The 20,013-nt window shown below is 43.2% G+C and overlaps 1 protein-coding gene across 1 annotated transcript in view; it reads left to right on the top strand.

The window, feature by feature from the left end:
* The window catches only part of LOC111972743 (voltage-gated inwardly rectifying potassium channel KCNH7), a 127,212-nt gene that overhangs the window by 23,031 nt on the left and 84,168 nt on the right, over nt 1-20,013 (top strand). The window contains exons 3-6 of the mRNA XM_070449339.1: nt 3,065-3,220; nt 16,698-17,138; nt 17,814-18,028; nt 19,340-19,765. Of these exons, the coding sequence (XP_070305440.1) occupies nt 3,065-3,220; nt 16,698-17,138; nt 17,814-18,028; nt 19,340-19,765 (1,238 nt within the window). The remainder of the gene's footprint in view (nt 1-3,064; nt 3,221-16,697; nt 17,139-17,813; nt 18,029-19,339; nt 19,766-20,013) is intronic.

Here is a 20,013-nt window from a genome sequence, read left to right as displayed (position 1 = left end):
TTCTGATAAGCTTGTTTGGTATCCTTTGAAGCAAGTAATAACATTTTCCTAACATTGATGCCCTACCAAGGCCCTGGGATGCTCCGCCTAACATTGTACTGGCTCTAAATAGATTYGAGGACCCTAAGGAACCAACTCAAAATGTTCCCGTATCATCATTTTTGTTGGTGGTAATTAGGTAGCAGTGCAGCTTAAGCATATGTGTTATAACTAAACACAGTAGAATTCAGTTGAGTTTTGAGGTAACTGGAAGAGCACAGTCAATCTCTCGAAAACGGCCTATGTGGCATCGATATGAGTCGGAAACGTTTATTCTAGTGACATATATTTACTATAAAGTGTGCATAGGATAAGTTTAAAAAAAAGTATTGTCCAAAATGTTACGGAACGAATGGTACCTTAACAGTTTTTCTTGGGTTGTGTACTGTTTTGGCAGAGGGAATATACAAACGCTTGCCACGTGCGAACACACACACAAGAGACACCCACATTAAACCTCCCCCCGAGACAACTCTCGTTTGGTTTCAGTCATGGCCGCTGCATGACTTTAAGACCAAGTCGAAAAACTAGGCCAAATCAGGGAGTTCAGCGCCCCTTTAAAAGGTCTTGATGGTGTTGTCKACCTTTTCCTCCTCTATTATTACAGCATGGCTCAGCCATAGCATGCATGTGAAACATTCAGACTTGCAGATTATTGTTGTATTGTTGTCGTGTCTCCAGCAGCGCTGAAATAATTAGCAATCTGTTAACACTCTCTTAACTGATTAKGTTCTGGTAAGGATATTCTGAGCATTGTTAGCGGTTTGSGTGACATTTCAAAGATTCAAACAATCACTGTCATGTACAAAATATTAGTAACTATCACCTTATGTAATACTGATTTGGCGCTGAGACTATTAAACTTGGATTAAATGTTGCAWTCAATGTTTTGCATATACTACATTGTATTGTAGCCTAACTGATTCAGTTTCCGTAAAACACACATTTACTGGCTTGTGGTCAGTTGTTACTCTTCTCCATTCTGCCTGGAGAAAGTCAACCCCAGTGTCTGAAATGGCATCACAGGAGGTTGGTGGCACCTTAATTGGGGATGATGGGCACATGGTAATGGCTGGAGCAGAACAGGTGGAACTCTATCAACAACATCAAACATACAGTATGGTTTCCATGTGTTTGYTGCCATTCTATTCYCTGCATTCTAGCCATCATTACGAGCTGTCCTCCCCTCAGCAGCKTCCACTGAATTGCACCCTATTCCCCCGGATTGAACACCTCCCTCTGCAACTGGCTCCTGAACTTCCTGACGGGCCGACCCCAGGTGGTGAGGGTAGGCAGCATCACCTCCGTCATGCTGACCCTCAACACGGGGGTCCCACAGGACTGTGTGCTTAGTCCCCTCCTGTACTCCCTGTTCAGAGTCCAAATCACTAAGGACTTAAAATGGTCCACATGCCMCACAGTCGTGAAGAAGGCGCGAAAGCTCCTCTTCCCCCTCAGGAAGTTGAAAAGGTCTGGCATGGGCCCTCAAATCCTCAAAAGGTTCTACAGCTGCACTATTGAGAACATTTTGGCTGCATCACTGCTWGGTACTGGAACAGTACCACCCTCAATCGCATGGCGTTACAGAGGGAGGTGTTTGCTTCTTCATATTTCTTATTATGTTTTTGTTCTACCCTACATTATTTTTWGTGCTACATTGATATTGCTTACTGCATTGTTGGGTTTGGAGCTTGCAAGAAAGGTGTTTCACTGTACTTGTGCACATGACATTAAAACTTTAAACTATTCCCTATATAGTGCAATGCTTTGACCAGGTCCCTGYCTCTTGTGAAGGAGGGATTATTATATGGCTCTGGTCAAAAGTAGCACACTATTTAGGGAATTAGGTGCAATTCAGTACCCAGATGAGGTCTCGATAATGGATTCTTCCTTCAATTAAGGAGGCAGCTCAGCAGCASTAGGTCTGGTATGACTCTGTTCTAAGAGTAGTCCTTGCAGTCTTATGTTTGCGTCCCAAATTACACCCTATTCCCTAGTGCACTGCTTTTTAACAGAACCCTATGAGCCCTGTGTCATGATCGTTTGTAGAATTAACGGACCAAGGCGCAGAAACTCACCAAAACAATACAGAACAAAAACAAAACGTGAAGTCAAATGCAGTGCACACTGGCAACTACAAACAAACAAACAAGATCCCACAAAAACCCAGTGGGAAAAGGCTGCCTAAATATGATCCCCAATCAGAGACAACGATAAACAGCTGCCTCTGATTGGGAACCATACCAGGCRAACATAGACGTATAATCACCTAGATAACCCACCCTAGTCACACCCRGACCTAYCCAACATAGAGAATAAAAGSCTCTCTATGGTCAGGGCGTGACACCCTGGCCAAAAGCAGTGCACTGTAAAGGGAATAAGGTTCCATTTGGGCACATTCTATGTGACACTGTGAAGCCCTGGCCTGGCTTGTGTGCTGTAGCCTGCAGGTCCCACGTGCCTCAGACGTCTGCATTCTAGGCCAATGTTTTGCAAATGCAGGATAGTCTGAGGGCAACATGTTTCACCACTGGGCCTTTAATCGCATAAAGCACGCTACTTATCTAGTGCCATCTTGGCCAATCAGTGACCCTGTCGAATCAGCGAACTGCCTTACTATCATATAGCTAGGGAATTCATGATGAACACGTAGTCCTAAGAGGTGATAGCAACATCTTATTACATTATCAATTGCACTAACAGCATAGTTGGAATAATATGGTTGGAATAATAATAATAATAATACATTATTATTATTCCAATAATCATGGTTGTAATAATAATAATGTCGAAGTAATTGTTTCTCTCCTTGGCGGCTTTAGAAAGAATCCAACCCTCAGCACTATATTATTATTAAAAAGGTGCCTGCTCAGTGCCTGCTCAGTGCCTGCTCAGTGCCTGCTTCAGTAGCAGGCATATGCAAGAAAATGGATTAGAAGTTATACTGTAGTAGAGCTCAACTATGGAAGGAGAGCATAAGGTACGTCAGCTTTTAGACATGGCAGGTTTATTATTTCTCTTCCAGGGTCAGACTTCCAGTGCTACACTCACATAATCCCGGTGAAGAACGAGGAAGGCGTAGTGATGCTGTTCATCCTAAACTTTGATTACGTCCTTGAGGAAGGAAGCAGCGACTCGACAGAGAAACTGAACCACACATCCCCGGAAAGAACTGATTCCAGTGAGTATTGTACCCTATGCACTGCACTGTACTGTATACTGGTAATGTGGGTATGAAATATTACAGTTGTTTTGACTCTTCCCYATACAGAATGGATGTGCATCAAATGGCTCTCTATTCCCTACGTAGTGCATTACTCAAAAGTAGTGCACTYCATAGGGAACGYGTTGCCATTTAGGACACAACCTATGTAATGATGTAGGACTGCAGCTAGATCAAGAAGCCCATCCCATAGGAAGCCCGAATTGACTTCCTTCCAGTTCCCAAAGACACACTCCTCTTCAATAGAAGGGCAATTATACAAGTGGATTCCACTAATTGCTATTATTCATGCTCATCCTCATCTACATCTGCAAGAGGCTAATTAAGCAAGTTGGAACAAAGCTTAAAGTGGAACAAAGCTTAAAGTAACTGTCCAGTGTTTCATTAATTATATTACCTATAATTAATAATAATATGAGTGAAACAGTTTTCCTTCCAGAAAAAAAAATATTTAAATATGTTGAAAAGCTGCTTTTCTGTGTTGGAATGGTGTGGGCTTACCCCAACAACAGAACAGTGTGGGCCATGTATGTGTATGCCGGTCATAAAGATATTAATGCGAGTAGACCGCTGATTGGCCAGCTCAGCCAATGAGCTAACATGACATCATGTTCTATGAGGAAATAGCAAGCATTTTTTTAACCAAAGCAAGTAAATGCTTTGGCCACAAATACCAAGCAATCCCAGTTGAATGAAAACAAAGGGTTTAGAGCTTGGTGTCATTTTCAAACAGATTAAAGAGATGTTTTGGAACTTTGGCGAATTTGTCAGTATTTTTTAAACCTCCCACTTTGGCCTGGATGTGTCCATGTGTAGTTCATACATGCATTTTTATTTATTTATTTTTATTTTACCGTTATTTTACCAGGTAAGTTGACTGAGAACACATTCTCATTTGCAGCAACGACCTGGGGAATAGTTACAGGGGAGAGGAGGGGGATCATCTATTAGCAGAATTTCTGTTTTACCTCAATTAACCATGACATTMTCTGCAAGCTGTAAAGTGTCTTTTTCCCTATTTAGGGAATACACAACACCATTTGGGTATGAGTTAACAGAATATGAACTTATAAAAGTTATATTTTCTCTGGACAYTTATTTTAACGTCTGAAAGACAGATCACTAGATTGTGTTTCTTTTCACAAGGAAACTGAGTAGAAAGCTCAAACTAATAGATAATGGGCTTTATCTATCGACTAGCTGCTTCCATAGGATAAATGGGCACAGATGCCTTTTTAGCGGCAGGAGAGCTTTTGCATGGCCATTTTATTTCACAATTTATTTGGCCTCCACGATTGTGGAATATTGCCATCTCTYCTCTGAGATAACAGAGCAGTGGTGTTTGAACTGGGAGCCGTGTCTCTTTACCACCTCCTCCACTGCTGTGTGTCAGAGGGTGTAAATGTCAACAAGACATCTCTGCTTGCTCCTGATTGAAGGTGCCGAGCATCTCCTCTCACTGAGCAAGGCAGAGCCCTCCGCTTGGTTCCGCATGAATCCTGAACACTGCACCCAAGGCGGTGGGGGTTGTGTTTCCTCTGTGTTTGTCGTGTGTCAGGTTGCAAAATTCTGGGAACTTTCAATAAATACCCTGGTTTTCTGGAGAAAAAAATGAGAATTTATTGAAAGTTCCTGGAATCTTGCAACCCTAGTTGTGTGTGTGTGTGTGTGTGTGTGTGTGTGTGTGTGTGTGTGTGTGTGTGTTGTGTGTGTGTGTTGTGTGTGTGTGTGTGTGTGTCTGTGTGCGTGCGTCGCGTGCGTGCGTTGCGTGCGTGCGTTGCGTGCGTGCGTTTCGTGCGGTGCGTCCGTTAATGTGAGCTTGTGTATGTGCGTGTGAGTGTGTGTGCACATGTGTGTACGTATGTGAGCGTGTGTATGTGCGTGTGCGTGTGTGTGCACATGTGTGTACGTATGTGTGTTTGTTTTTAACATGACTAATCAGAGCTGATTGCTTCTTCCGTACTAGAGGTCTTCACTGAGGGGAAAAAGCGCCACAGAAGGAAGGGACAGATACGCAGGTGGTGTGACAGATCAGCAGACAGACACCACAGGCACACTTATGCTTTATCCATTTTATGGACATAAATGCATAGTCCCGCTGTTATTGGCCTCATACAAATATGCTTTCCTTGCAAATTGATTTTCGGGACCATGGGGAGCTAATTATGATCCCATACATACTGTACGATCTCCAGGTATCATAGCAACTAGCACAATAGTACGTGCAAGTGAGAGCATAATCCCTCCTTCACAAAGTCTGCACACAGAACCCACTTCTCAGGATTTTTTCCAAGATGTCACCAAGACCTGAGCAAATAGAACAGCTACACATTACCAGGAAAAGAGATGCATTGCYCCGTATGAAAATGTATCTTTCCGCTATGCTATTTGTGGGAAAATTACAGTGGTATAGATTCACATAAAATACTATCAATTATTTTAATTTAGGATTCTATTGTCAACTAGATTCACTGGGTGCAACCAAAGAGCTTTCCTCTCATTATGTCTTCCTCTTTGAACCATTTAATTGTAATTTCATACTGAGTTATTGCGACGGATTAATAGCTGCTGTATGAAATGGAAAATGTATGTGTTTGGAGTAAATGACCCGTAGAAGGCTTAATGGTATAAAGCAGAGAGGCAGCCGCATGCCCTCTCRTCTTTCCCAAAGGAAATAAATACTGTAGAGTAATGGGGCTGAATCTAAAAGCACATTCAAAATTCAATTCCCTTTCTTATTGCTTCTCAAATATTCTGCTCTTTTGACGTTTCCACAAAACACACAGGAACTGTGTTCTCCAAAAAAAAACTGGGAACATTGTATTCTGACATTAGCACGAGTAATACACTTAAACAGGCACATAKATCCAATAATTCCTACCATTCATAAATCAACAGCTTCTATCTGCAAGTGACCATTCATACCAAGCAGTCCCAGTTGAATGAAAACGAAACATGTGCCGGAGCACGTGAAGCAGGAGGCCATGCCTGGTGATGCTGGGTTTAGATCTTGTGGTAATTTTCACGCAGATTAAAGAGACGTTTCGGAACTTTGGCGAATTTTACGTCTTTTTTTAACTTCCCGCTTTGGGCTGCACGTGTCTCGGCGTAGTTAATGCATGCAAAATCTATTAGCAGAATTACTGTCTTTACTCAATTAACCATGAAATCCTGAGTTTGAAAGCAACTGTTTTCTGGAAGCTGTGTGGCGCCATTTTCCCTATTCAAGGAATCTACACACATTTTGTTGACACACTGCAAGCTTGGCCCACTTGGGCCAGCCCCCTAGCAATACTGTATTTAGAAACATGAAATACATGGCTCTGACTATTGCTAGCTAGCGTATAAAAATAGATGAATCAAAAAGAAAATACTTCACATAGTGGCTACAGTATGTACCTAATGCAAATATTAAACTGATAAWGCTACAGGATTAGCGGTACCAGTACTTTCTATTACTTACAATTTACTTATGAAATCAAAAAATCATAAGTCTATTAGCAGTTAGCTTCCAATATTGAAAATCAACTTATACAATGTGTTGCTCGTCCTTAGACTAGCCGAGGGAGAGGACGTGTGGTCCACAGATGAGTCGAGCAGCAAGGGCTGGAGTAGAAGCTCCGAGTTTAGGGTCACCGTATGGGAAAAAAGCGAGAGCAGATGATGACACAGCAGGCTGTGCATTTGCAGCCAGCATGGCAAAATGTCAATGGAAATATCATAGGCCTCATTTACTATGAAATGCATAACTTCTCAACATAACTCCTACTCACTGTAATGCATATCATGAATAATATCGTTATTCAATATCATTCCAGTAGGCTATGAAACGTTTTCTAGCACAATAGCCCATCCTGTTACACCTGTATAAAAGTACAACGTATGGAACCTTTGAAAGGGTCTCTATGAATCACATAAGTGTCTTATATGAAGTACACCACATTCATACACAGGCATTATACAGAACTAAATGCCTGACAGTATATATTGTCACATATGTGAGAAACACAGGAATTGTATAAGAATCATGTGTTGTGTGCTTCCTTATAGGAATTAGGCCATCATCATATAAGATTGGTCTTTAAAAATGTGTGTAAATCATTTTCATTACAAGGTGAGAGTTTACTGCAGCCGTAGCTTTATAAAAGTCTAGGTGTCTTATGAAAGCCCATGTTGACATACAGTACAGTGCATTCGGTAAGTTTTGAAACCCCTTGACTTTACACCACGGCTGAAGTGGTGTAAAGCTTCGCCTCAGCCTGAGATCCTGAACGCTCTGGAGCAGGTTTTCAGGATCTCTCTGTACTTTGCTCAGTTCATCTTTCCCTCAATCCTGACTAGTCTCCCAGTCCCTGCAGCTGAAAAACATCCCCACAGCATGATGCTGCCACCACCATGCTTCACCGTAGCGATGGTGCCAGGTTTCCTCCAGACCTGACGCTTGGCATTCAGGCCAAAGAGTTCAATCTCGGTTTCATCAGACCAGAYAKTCTTGTTTCTCATGGTCTGAGAGTCCTTTAGGTGCCTTTTGGCAAACAACTCCAAGTSGGCTTTCGTGTGCCTTTTACTGAGGAGTGGCATCCGTCTGGCAACTCTACCATAAAGGCCTGATTGGTGGAGTGCTGCAGAAATGGTTGTCCTTCTGGAAGGTACTCCCATCTCCACAGAGGAACTTTGGAGCTCTGTCAGAATGACCATCAGGTTCTTGGTCACCTCCCTGACCAAGGCCCTTCTCCCCCGATTGCTCAGTTTGGCTGGGCGGCCAGCTCTAGGAAGAGTCTGGTGGTTCCAAACTTCTTCCATTTAAGAATGATTGAGGCCACTGTGTTCTTTGGAACCTTCAATGCTGCAATGTTTTGGTACCCTTCCCTAGATCTGTGCCTCGACACAATCCTGTCTCTGCACTCTTCAGACAAAATTRTAAAAACCTGCTTTGTCATTATGGGGTATTGTGTGTAGATGTATTTATTTTTATTTATTCCATTTTAGAATAAGGCTGTAACGAAACAAAATGTAGAAAAAGTCAAGAGGTCTGAATACTTTCCYAATGCACTGTGTATGTGAATGCATTTGTTATAGGTAAAGTCCACTGATTGTTTTATGAAAAAATTTACTTTGTCTCATTGCATAGTATTTACATTTATACATCTTTACATAATGTGCTTCTAGCTCGATGATTGTCACTCCAATATGGTAAGGGGATTGCCAGGCCCCAGGAAGCCCAAAGGAAGGTCAATGTGTGGTGGATGCGGGACTGGGGGTTCATGACTGCTGATGTKCATCTCCTGTGGATAGAGAGCATATACAAAATGTCTTTAGCATACACAACAGTGTTACATCTATTTAATTTTTTATTTGACTTTTATTTAACTATGCAAATCAGTTAAGTACAAATTCTTATTCACAATGACGGCCTACCAAAAGGCAAAAGGCCTCCTGCAATATAACTATAGGACCAAACACACATCACAACAAGAGAGACAACACTACATAAAGAGAGACCAAAGACAACAACATAACAAGGCAGCAACACATGACAACACAGCATGGTAGCAACACAACATAACAACAACATGGATGCAACACAACATGGTAGCAGCACAAAACATGGTACAAACATTATTGGGCACAGACAACAGCACAAAGGGCAAGAAGGTAGAGACAACAATACATCACACAAAGCAGCCACAACTGTTAGTAAGAGTGTCCATGATTGAGTCTTTGAATGAAGAGATTGGGATAAAACTGTCCAGTTTGAGTGTTTGTTGTAGCTCGTTCCAGTCGCTAGCTGCAGCGAACTGAAAAGAGGAGCGACCCAGGGATGTGTGTGCTTTGTGGACCTTTAACAGAATGTGACTGTCAGAACGGGTGTTGTATGTGGAGAATGAGGGCTGCAGTAGATATCTCAGGTAGGGGGGAGTGAGGCCTAAGAGGGTTTTATAAATAAGCATCAACCAGTGGGTCTTGCAATGGGTATACAGAGATGACCAGTTTACACAGGAGTATAGAGTGCAGTGACGTGTCCTATYAGGAGCATTGGTGGCAAATCTGATGGCCGAATGGTAAAGAACATCTAGCCGCTCAAGAGCACCCTTACCTGCCGATCTATAAATTATGTCTCCGTAATCATGATGATCATCTGAATCAGGGTTAGTTTGGCAGCTGGGGTGAAAGAGGAGCGATTACGATAGAGGAATGTCAAACACAAATATATATTTTTATTTATTTCACCTTTATTTAACCAGGTAGGCCAGTTGACAACAAGTTCTCATTTACAACTGCGACCTGGCCAAGATAAAGCAAAGCAGTGCGACACAAACAACACAGAGTTACACATGGGATATACAAACATACAGTCAATAACACAATAGAAAAATCTATATACAGTGTGTGCAAATGTAGTAAGATTAGGGAGGTAAGGCAATAAATAGGCCATAATGGTGAAATAATTACAATTTAGCAATTAAACACTGGAGAGATAGATGTGCAGAAGATGAATGTGCAAGTAGAGATACTGAGGTGCAAAGGAGCAAAAAAAWAAATAACAATATGAGGATGAGGTAGTTGGGTGGACTATTTACCGATGTGCTATGTACAGGTGCAATGATCAGTAAGCTGCTCTGACAGCTGATGCTTAAAGTTAGTGAGGGAGATATAAGTATCCAGCTTCAGTGATTTTTGCAATTCGTTCCAGTCATTGGCAGCAGAGAACTGGAAGGAAAGGCGGCAAAAGGACGAGTTGGCTTTGGGGATGACCAGTGAAATATACCTGCTGGAGCGCGTGCTACGGGTGGGTGCTGCTATGATMACCAGTGAGCTGAGATAAGGCGGYGCTTTACCTAGCAAAGACTTATAGATGACCTGGAGCCAGATAAATGCAGAGCCTTTCAAAACTTTATCAGAAATAAGAGTGGGAATTTGCACATAAGGCTGTGCACCTGGTTTACCATCATGTAAACAACTAGATATTCAGGATCAATATTCTGTATCTATTCTCAAACCTAGTACTTTGCTCAGGTGAACCCTACAGAAGATTTGGCTATGATTGTGTTCGTGGATTTGACATTTCTGTGATATGATCAATCAATTTAAAACCACTAGCAATCTCAGCATCATCTTCAATTTKTCCTCAGAGTTGTCATCAGCCCATACAATGCTGAAGACATAGATGAATCAAGTAAACTCTATCCTGCTGCCGCTTCTATAGAATCACTGATGAACCATCACATAACCTCAATTAGAGACAGCTGTTGTTTAAAACTGACTGAGCATCCGCTGACAAAAGGCTACACTGTATTGTAATGTGTACAAGRGCAAATTGTCGGTGTGGAACAACAGGCAGGTTGATGGCCATCTGGGGAGATGGTTCCAGCCATTTACGAACAACATGTTTGGCCCAACAGGTACACTCAATGATGGGTTGGACCTATTGTTTGTAAACTGCTGGAACCATCGTCCTTGTCACCTACCTACTTGTTATTCCACAGGTCAGAAACCAGAGAAACATCTTCCTTACAGACCGTAAGAGTGATGATGCCAATCTATTACATGACATACATTACATGGCCAAAAGTATGTGGTCATCCCTTCAAATGAGTGTATTCGGCTATTTCAGCCACACCCGTTGCTGACAGGTATATAAAATCAAGCACACAGCCATGTAATCTCCATAGACAAACATTGGCAGTAGAATGGCCCATACTGAAGAGCTCAGTGACTTTCAACATGGCATTGTCATAGGATGCCACCTTTCCAACAAGTCAGTTCACCAAATTTCTGTCCTGCTTGAGCTGCCCAGGTCAACTGTAAGTGCTGTTATTCTGAAATGGAAACATCTAGGAGCAACAACGGCCGCGAAGTGGTAGGCCACACAAGCTCACAGAACAGGACCGCCAAGTGCTGAAGGGCGTATCATGTAAAAATGTGTCCTCGGTTGCAATACTCACCACTGAGTTTCAAACTGCCTCTCACAATAACTTTTTGTTGGGAGCTTCATGAAATGGMTTTCCATGGCCAAGCAGCCGCACACAAGCCTAAAATCACCAATGCCAAGCGTCGACTYGAGTMGTGTAAAGCTCGCCGCCATTGGACTCTGGAGCAGTGGAAACACATTCTCTGGAGTGATGAATCACGCTTCACCATCTGGCAGTCCGACGGACAAATCTGGGTATGGTGGATGCCAGGAGAACGCTACCTGCCCCAATGCATAGTGCCAAATGTACAGTTTGGTGGAGGAGGAATAATGGTCTGGGTCTGTTTTTCATGGTTCGGGCTAGGCCCCTTATTTCCAGTGAAGATGATTCTGTACTWCCAACTTTGTGGCAACTGTTTGGAGAAGGCCCCTTCCTGTTTCAGCATGACAACGCCCCCGTGCACAAAGTGCGGTCCATACAGAAATGGTTTGTCGAGATCGGTGTGGAAGCAGCAATGAGTCCATTTGATCTCATCATAATGATCTGTATGATCCATGATATTAAAGCAATTCTCTGGTATATTTCTATGCTTTCTAGCCAGAAGTTCAGAAAGTTGCACTCACAAGCCAAAAGTGGTCCCTGTAAATTGCGTACTATATCACATGTCYTTTTTCCCTCTCRCACTCTGCTGTGGGTGCATCGTGCTAGCTGTCACTCATATAGCGAGGGGCTGAAGCTCGTTGGCTGAAATCGAATTGCTCGGTGGATGGCCCARGTGGGGGAAAATATAGTGACAGCTTCCAGCAAAGAAGTTGCTTCTAAACTAGTTATTTTGTGGCTAATTGAGGTAAGACAGTAATTCRGCTCATAGATACAGATACGATCATAGATACAGCTCATAGATACAGCTCATAGATACGATCAGGCTGGTTTCACCAGGCTATGTTATGCCTTGGATAAATCAAATCAAATTTGATTGGTCACATTCACGTGTTTTGCAGATGTTATTGCGGGTGTAGCGAAATGCTTGTAAATGGTTTGACATTATACGCATCTAAGAATAATATCAGTTTACATCAATTATGTTTCACAATTGGGTTATCAAATGCATCAAAGTAATGAAGAGGGTTACTTTCGGTATTTGTACAAATGATGAGCCTGTGAAATCTGTTGCAGAGGGAGACTGGCAACAACGGAGGAGGTGTCACAAGGGTGTCGCATAACACTTTTATTCTGAGGTCTTGCCTGACAAGCTGTGAAAATAGCAAGTGAACGGTGAATGAAATGATTTTAAGGTCACTAAACCATTGCAATGACATTGCTGGACATGTTATGATACCCACCTTTGCTCCTTCTGGTAGGTCCCGGCATCCGTTTATGGGAACCAGGGGATCAGTCTGGCACCCAGCTGTGCACTTTGTCTAACAGAACAACGGGGTCAACGATTGTCATCATCCTTGAATTATTAACATGGCTTGAGAAATAACGTAATATCCTTTGGAAGCTAATTCTATTCTTTACAGATGTAGACTGACTGGATCCAGATTGGATTAGCTTCAGGCAGTTGCTATGYCCCTGGGTTGGTTTGATGTTTGTTGCTGCTAGTTAGTACACTGTTGTAGTCAGATATGAGTTAGCTAGTACCACAATAGCTGCATCCTATATTTATTTGTGACCTAGACATGGTTTACACCTTGGAGGCCAATGTGACTGTTTCGTTTAAATGACACTAACTTAGAGTGCCATGGAAATACGATGGCATTGCTAAAGTAGGCAAGTAATTAGTAGGAAACAAATTTGCCATATTATGACGTCGTCAAATTTACTTTAGAGAGATGGCAATGTTGCCATTACTGTTACAGGSAAAGTTTGTCAAAAATAGCCGGCAAWGCTAATGTTAGCTAGCTAAAATATTAGTGGTCCCCTCAATCTTAGTTAGCTGGCTAAAGTTATACTGCATCTAAATTCAATCTGGTGACATCAAAATCATGACAAATGGTTTTCTTACTAATTATTTGCCTTCTTTTGAAATGTTAWCYTGTTTCRAAGCCAAATCCAAGTTTTATTGAGGTAGGGTAATGTTAGCCWGCTAGCTAGTTGGTAGCTAGCTAGCTAATGTCAGCTATGCTAGCAATGATAGTTATAATGATTCTCAAAATATACAGTGAATTCGGAAACTATTCAGACCCCMATKATTTTTACACATTTTATTACGTTACAGCCTTATTCTAAAATATATTAKATCGTTTTTTTGGAAGTTGAACCTTCACCCCAGTCTGAGGTCCTGAGGGCTCTGGGGCAGGTTTTCATCAAGGATCTCTCTGTACTTTGCTCCGTTCATCTTTCCCTCAAGCCTGACTAGTCTCACAGTCGCTGCCGCTGAAAAACATCCCCACAGCATGATGCTGCCACCACTATGCTTCACCGTAGGGATGGTGCCAGGTTTCTCTCCAGACATGACGCTTGGCATTCAGGCCAAAGAGTTCAATCTTGGTTTCATCAGACCAGAGCATCTTCTTTCTCATGGTCTCAGAGTCTTTAGGTGCCTTTTGGCAAACTCCAAGCGGGCTGTCWTGTGTCATTTACTGAGGAGTGGATTCCGTCTGGCCACTACCATAAAGGCCCGACTGGTGGAGTGCTGCCTTCTGGAAGGTTCTCCCATCTCCACAGWGGAACTCCGGAGCTATGTCAGAGTGACCATCGGGTTCTTGGTGACCTCCCTAACCAAGTCCCTTCTCCCCCTGATTGCTCAGTTTGGCTGGGCGGCCAGCTCTAGGAACAGTCTGGTGGTTCCAAACTTCTTCCATTTAAGAATGATGGAGGCCACTGTGTTCTTGGGGACCTTCAATGCTATACCCTTCCCCAGATCTGTGCCTCGACACAATCCTGTCTCAGAGCTCTACAGACAATTCCTTCGACTTCATCGCTTGGTTTTTGCTCTGACATACAGTGTCAACTGTGGGACCTTATATTGACAGGTGTGTGCCTTTCCAAATCATGTCCAATCAATTGAATTTACCACAGCTGGATTCCAATTAAGGTATAGGAACTTTCAAGGATGATCAATGGAAACAGGATGSAGCTGAGCTCAATTTCGAGTCTCATAGCATAGGGGCTGAAAACCGATGAACAAAATCTACTCACCAGTTATTGTGGCCACTTTTTCAGGATCCAATCCTTCTTTTTTCTCCGCATCTTCTCCCCTTTTAGCTTTGCCACCTAGAATTTMATTTATAGGTGGCAAATCCYAAGAACACCATCCCAACCGTGAAGCACGGAGGTGGCAGCATCATGTTGTGGGGGTGCTTTGCTGCAGCAGGGACTGGTGCACTTCACAAAATATATGGCTTCATGAGGAAGGAAAATTATATGGATATATTGAAGCAACATCTTCAGACATCAGTCAGGAAGTTAATGCTTGGTTGCAAATGGGTCTTCCAAATGGACAATGACCCCAAGCATACTTCCAAAGTTGTGGCAAATGGCTTAAGGACAACAAAGTCAAGGTATTGGAGTGGCCATCACAAAGCCCTGACCTCAATCCCATAGAAAATTTGTGGGCTGACCTGAAAAGTGTGTGCAAGCAAGGAGGCCTACAAACCTGACTCAGTTACACCAGCTCTGTCAGGAGGAATGGGCCAAAATTCACCCAACTTATTGTGGGAAGCTTGTGGAAGGCTACCCGAAACGTTTGACACAAGTTAAACAATTTAAAGGCAATGCTACCAAATACTAATTGAGTGTATGTAAACTTCTGACCCACTGGGAATGTGATGAAAGAAATTAAAGCTGAAATAAATCATTCTCTCTACTATTAATCTGACATTTCACATTCTTAAAATAAAGTGGTGATCCTAACTGACCTAAGKCAGGGCATTTTTACTAGGATCAAATGTCAGGAATTGTGAAAAACCGAGTTTAAATGTAMTTGGCTAAGGTGTATGTAAACTTCCGACTTCAACTGTAGGCTCTTTTGAAAGGGATTAGTTGGTTTTTAGGGGCAGTCGAAACAAGCAGAACTTCAGAAGTCTTCCCTCTTCCGCCTACTTCKCTCAGGCATCTAATATGATTGTAAACGGAAACACCTACAATATAGACACTGAGTCATGTATCACTATGTAAATTGCAGACCTCCTGCCATTAGGGGKTATTTCAGAGGCCTGTCCAGGAGCCCTGTTGAGTGTGATGGCTTTATTGTGTGTTAGGGTTGTTGTAACATCAGCTCATGTGGCCCGGAGAATGGAAACAGATGGCAGTAACATTATGTAAGGAGGGTGCTGAATGATGGCTGCCTCATATTTATGAGTGAGCCTGGGGCTCATTTTCAACCCTTCTTCTATTGCTAATGATCCCAAACTACAGTTCCCTCCCATCTCCCAAACTACAGTTCCCTCCCGTCTATAATGTGCCTGTGTGTCCTCTCTGAAGATCTTACTGGACAGTGGGCACACATGAGATGGGATACTGGACAGGACACACCATCTCTCTCAGTTAAATTAAGGAAGGAGAGGGGCCTCCCGGGTGGCGCAGTGGTCTAGGGCACTGCATCGCAGCGCTAGCTGCGCCACCAGAGTCTCTGGGTTCGCGCCCAGGCTCTTTTGCAGCCGGCRGCGACCGGGAGGTCCGTGGGGCGACGCACAATTGGCCTAGCGTCGTCCGGGTTAGGGAGGGTTTGGCCGGTAGGGATATCCTTGTCTCATCGCGCTCCAGCGACTCTTCTGGCGGGCCGGGCGCAGTGCGTGCTAACCAAGGGGGCCAGGTGCACGGTGTTTCCTKCGACACATTGGTGCGGCTGGCTTCTGGGTTAGAGGCGCGCTGTGTTAAGAAGCAGTGCGGCTTGGTTGGGTTGTGCTTCGGAGGACGCATGGCTTTCGACCTTCGTCTCTCCCGAGCCCGTACGGGAGTTGTAGCGATGAGACAAGATAGTAATTACTAGCGATTGGATACCACGAAAATTGGGGAGAAAAGGGGGTAAAATTTATAAAAATTTAAAATTTAATTTAATTTAAAAAAAATTAAGGAAGGAGAATCCTTTTCCGTTAAGTGTTTCGACTTGAACGCGGTATGATGGATAATGATACCKTGCGGTGTACAAAGTTGATCAAAGTTGAATTAATGAATCATCAAAGAAGACAGAACACTACATATATGTATGCACACTATGCACCGAGGGGTAATGAGCCAACCAAGGTGATTCAGTCACGTACCACTGAATGCCATTGGATTAAAAGGTTGATTCTCCTGCTTACCTTTCCCTGTTTGATCATGCACACATATAAGGTAATCTGATTATAGAATTCCACACAGTCAGAGAAATGAAAGTGCACCTTCCAACTCAAAGAACGGTAATGAGATTAGCATGAATTGAAAATGTGACTGAATTGACCGAAGAGTTGTTGCCATTGCTTGTGATTTAGATCCTTGACATTTTGTTTTCAAGTCAAAAATCATACTTTTGTGTCACTTCTTCAGCTGATTGTTTACTGCYGGAATAAACACGTCCAACATTTTCTGTTGTTTAGGAAAGGGACGATTCTTCCGATTCCGCCAGGCTGCCTTGAGTCTGGTCTCCAACAAACAGTCTCTTCCACAAGAGGACCCAGATGCCGTCATGGTGGACTCACCCTCCTCCTCGGTGGCTCTGACCAATTTCCAGTCGCCTCCGACCAAGGAAAACTGCAGCCCCACCAATGCCAAAGACACACGGGCCCTCATCAGCTCCAGCCACCACTCCTCCCAGGCCAGTTTGCATGGACCCGGACCCCTGAGCCACTCCTCTCCCAAGCAGTACCCCTGGGAAAGGCTGTACCAGACYGAGGCGCACCAGTCCACCACCTGCCTGGCACACACCATCTCCAGAGGCAGCATCAGCGGGAGCAGCATGAGYCGAGCGTCCTCCGTCCACGACATAGAAGGCTTCAGCAACTCCAAGAGCATGTTCAGGGACCGACACGCAAGTGAAGGTAAAGTAGGATAATGAAATGTCTAATGAAAGCCTTGTGGTACCTAGATTTAGAATGGGGACAGAGCTATTGTCATCTTTGTGAATTGAGAGTGCTCCTTGCTCAATAATTGTGTATGATAGTATGCTATTACAGATTTATGTCAGCATTATCTGCATCCACAGTACTATGTATTTCTCTCTTCCTCTCACCTATATAATGCTGCTTTTAGACAATGGTCGCTATATCAGAGGTAACGATGTGTTCTCTGACCATGCTTGATGTGCACTGGACTGTTTGAAGCATGTATCCTAATCAAGGCAATTGCCCTCAATTATGATTATTTCGCCCCGAAATTCTACTCTCAATGGAAGTGCTGCACTTGAGAATGTGTTGTGACTTAGACATTTAGGTGTGGTGACGTTTTTGTCATGTCAGCTTATTTTAAATGTCTTTTGATGATTGATCAACACCCCCTGAATGGAAGCCTGCTGCCTCAACTGATTGCTAATATTGCTATCCCCGCCCAACACCTGCATGAAAGACAGCCATGTTGTTTTATTGGGGGGGGGGGGGGGGGTCAGCTCTGTCCGCTTCCCATGAATACTACTGCATGCTCTTTACTAGAGCTGTGCTATACTGTATTACCACCTCTCTCTCCATAGTCAATTCCTTTGGGTTTTCTTCACGTTCCAGGTCCGTTCAATCATTTCAAGTCCAGTTTGCTGGGCTCCACCTCGGAGTCCAACATCAACAAGTACAGCACCATCAACAAGATCCCGCTGATTGCGCTCAACTTCYCAGAGCGGAATAARGAAAATAAGGCACAATCTCCTCCATCGTCAGAAAACACTATCATAGCACCCAAGGTCAAGGACAGAACGCACAACGTCACTGAAAAAGTCACACAGGTGAGACAGTTGACGCCATTTGTATGGAAAGCCACATTTGACTGTTGTAACATTTGTTGGTATAATCACATTAAAATATATTTTTAATTTTTTCGTACAACTTTCCTGTTACATCATGCAGAAAATAAGACATGTACCTAATGAATGCCTGACACATATGATTATTTTTTTGCGCTAATGGCTGCTTGGGCATCCTCAATGAATTGAGGTTTGTGCTCTGTGGAAAAACAAGTCCAGCAGTGTAGTGTGTAGCAGAAACTCTTCTGCTTGTGCCTAGGACAACTAACCACTGTACAGTGACTGTCGTCTCATTAATGTCAGTGTCAAACCTCAGCACAGTCTGTAGGATAGAAAACCAAGCTTTCCCGTAAACTCAGACCTTCTTTGACAGGTGAAAACAAAGCACTCCTGACAATGYCAATCTATAGAAGGGACAAGCCATTCTCACTCATAAATACAGCCATCATCCTACTGAACTCTCTATTTCTGTGTTGCTGTACCTTGAGTTGGCCATTCAATGGGTTTTTCACATCAGTAGCTGTCGGGATGCAATGAAGAATCCATAATTCTTCTTGTGGATGTGCTGAGACAACAMAAAACAAACCCTCTGGCCTCATAATTTCTCCTGCACTATTTATCAGCAGATAGGTCTTTCRTAGATAGCCRGTCAGAGCTCATTAAGATCCAGAGYWSKYGAAAGCCACGMACTCACTGGCTGTTAGATTACAACATTGCTTGAATAACCATAACAAGCCATAGAGTCCAACCATGGAGAAAAGCTTACAGAGATGTTAACCAAGCTGTTGAATGTTGGACACTGTCTGTTGTATCTATKCCARCGTTATGAATCGAGCACTACAAATYTCTAAAAAAGAGCATAAAGTAGTCTTATCAAAAGATGTACAGCTATGACACGTTACCGGATTATCCTCCTTRAATACTATCATATCATATCAAATTAATCAAAATCAATAGATGAATTTACTACTACTTACTGCCAGAATGTGAGACGGTAAGGCAGTGATCCTGTGGAACACATCTATATTGGAAGTCACGTGATTCACATCCCAAGACAGGGGCAATTGTCATGTCTGTCAATTGAGAGGAGAGGACTGTGCAGCATTTACTCTCAGGTTAGCTGAGTCAAGTGAGTTAAAAGCAGACTCTGGTAAAACTGTCAGATTAATGTTTTGCCATTCCGACAAAAGCTTGACACTCATATCTACAGAGTAAAACTTGATTTCTATCAGAAACCTAGTTAATTAGTGCTCTTAGTGGTTGCTGTCCCCTCTTCTCGCTCTGCTACTACAGGTACTGTCACTTGGCGCTGATGTCCTTCCGGAATACAAGCTCCAGACTCCACGCATGGACAGATTCACCATCCTCCACTACAGTCCCTTCAAAGCTATGTGGGACTGGCTCATCCTGCTGCTGGTCATCTATACAGCCATCCTTACTCCCTACTCTGCTGCTTTCCTACTCAATGACCGCGAGGAGCAAATGAGGCGCGAGTGTGGATACTCCTGCAATCCCCTGAACGTGGTGGATTTCATGGTGGACATCATGTTCATCGTTGACATTGTTATCAACTTCCGGACCACCTACGTGAACCTGAACGAGGAAGTGGTCAGCCAACCAGGGAAGATCGCCATTCAATACTTCAAAGGCTGGTTCCTTATAGACATGGTGGCTGCGATKCCCTTTGACCTGCTTATCTTCGGTTCAGGATCAGATGAAGTAAGTCATCCCTAATGCATGTCTTTCCCTGTGTTTTTCTCTCTGGGTGGTTTATTGCATATCACTTTAGCAGTGCTCCCATTCTTTTCCCATTTACTAAGCTCAGTTTTACGGGCCACTACTTAAAGCCTGCATTTCTCTGTCTCATCTCTGAAAGGATTACTGTATTAAATTGCATGTTGCCTTTTTTTTCTTCTGAATGGCCGTCATTCAAAATCCATTTACGTGGATTAATGGCATACAAATGG

The sequence above is a fragment of the Salvelinus sp. IW2-2015 genome, linkage group LG2, assembly GCF_002910315.2.
Source record: "Salvelinus sp. IW2-2015 linkage group LG2, ASM291031v2, whole genome shotgun sequence".
NCBI classification, from domain to species: domain Eukaryota; kingdom Metazoa; phylum Chordata; class Actinopteri; order Salmoniformes; family Salmonidae; genus Salvelinus; species Salvelinus sp. IW2-2015.
This window is presented reverse-complemented; position numbering and strand designations above follow the sequence as displayed.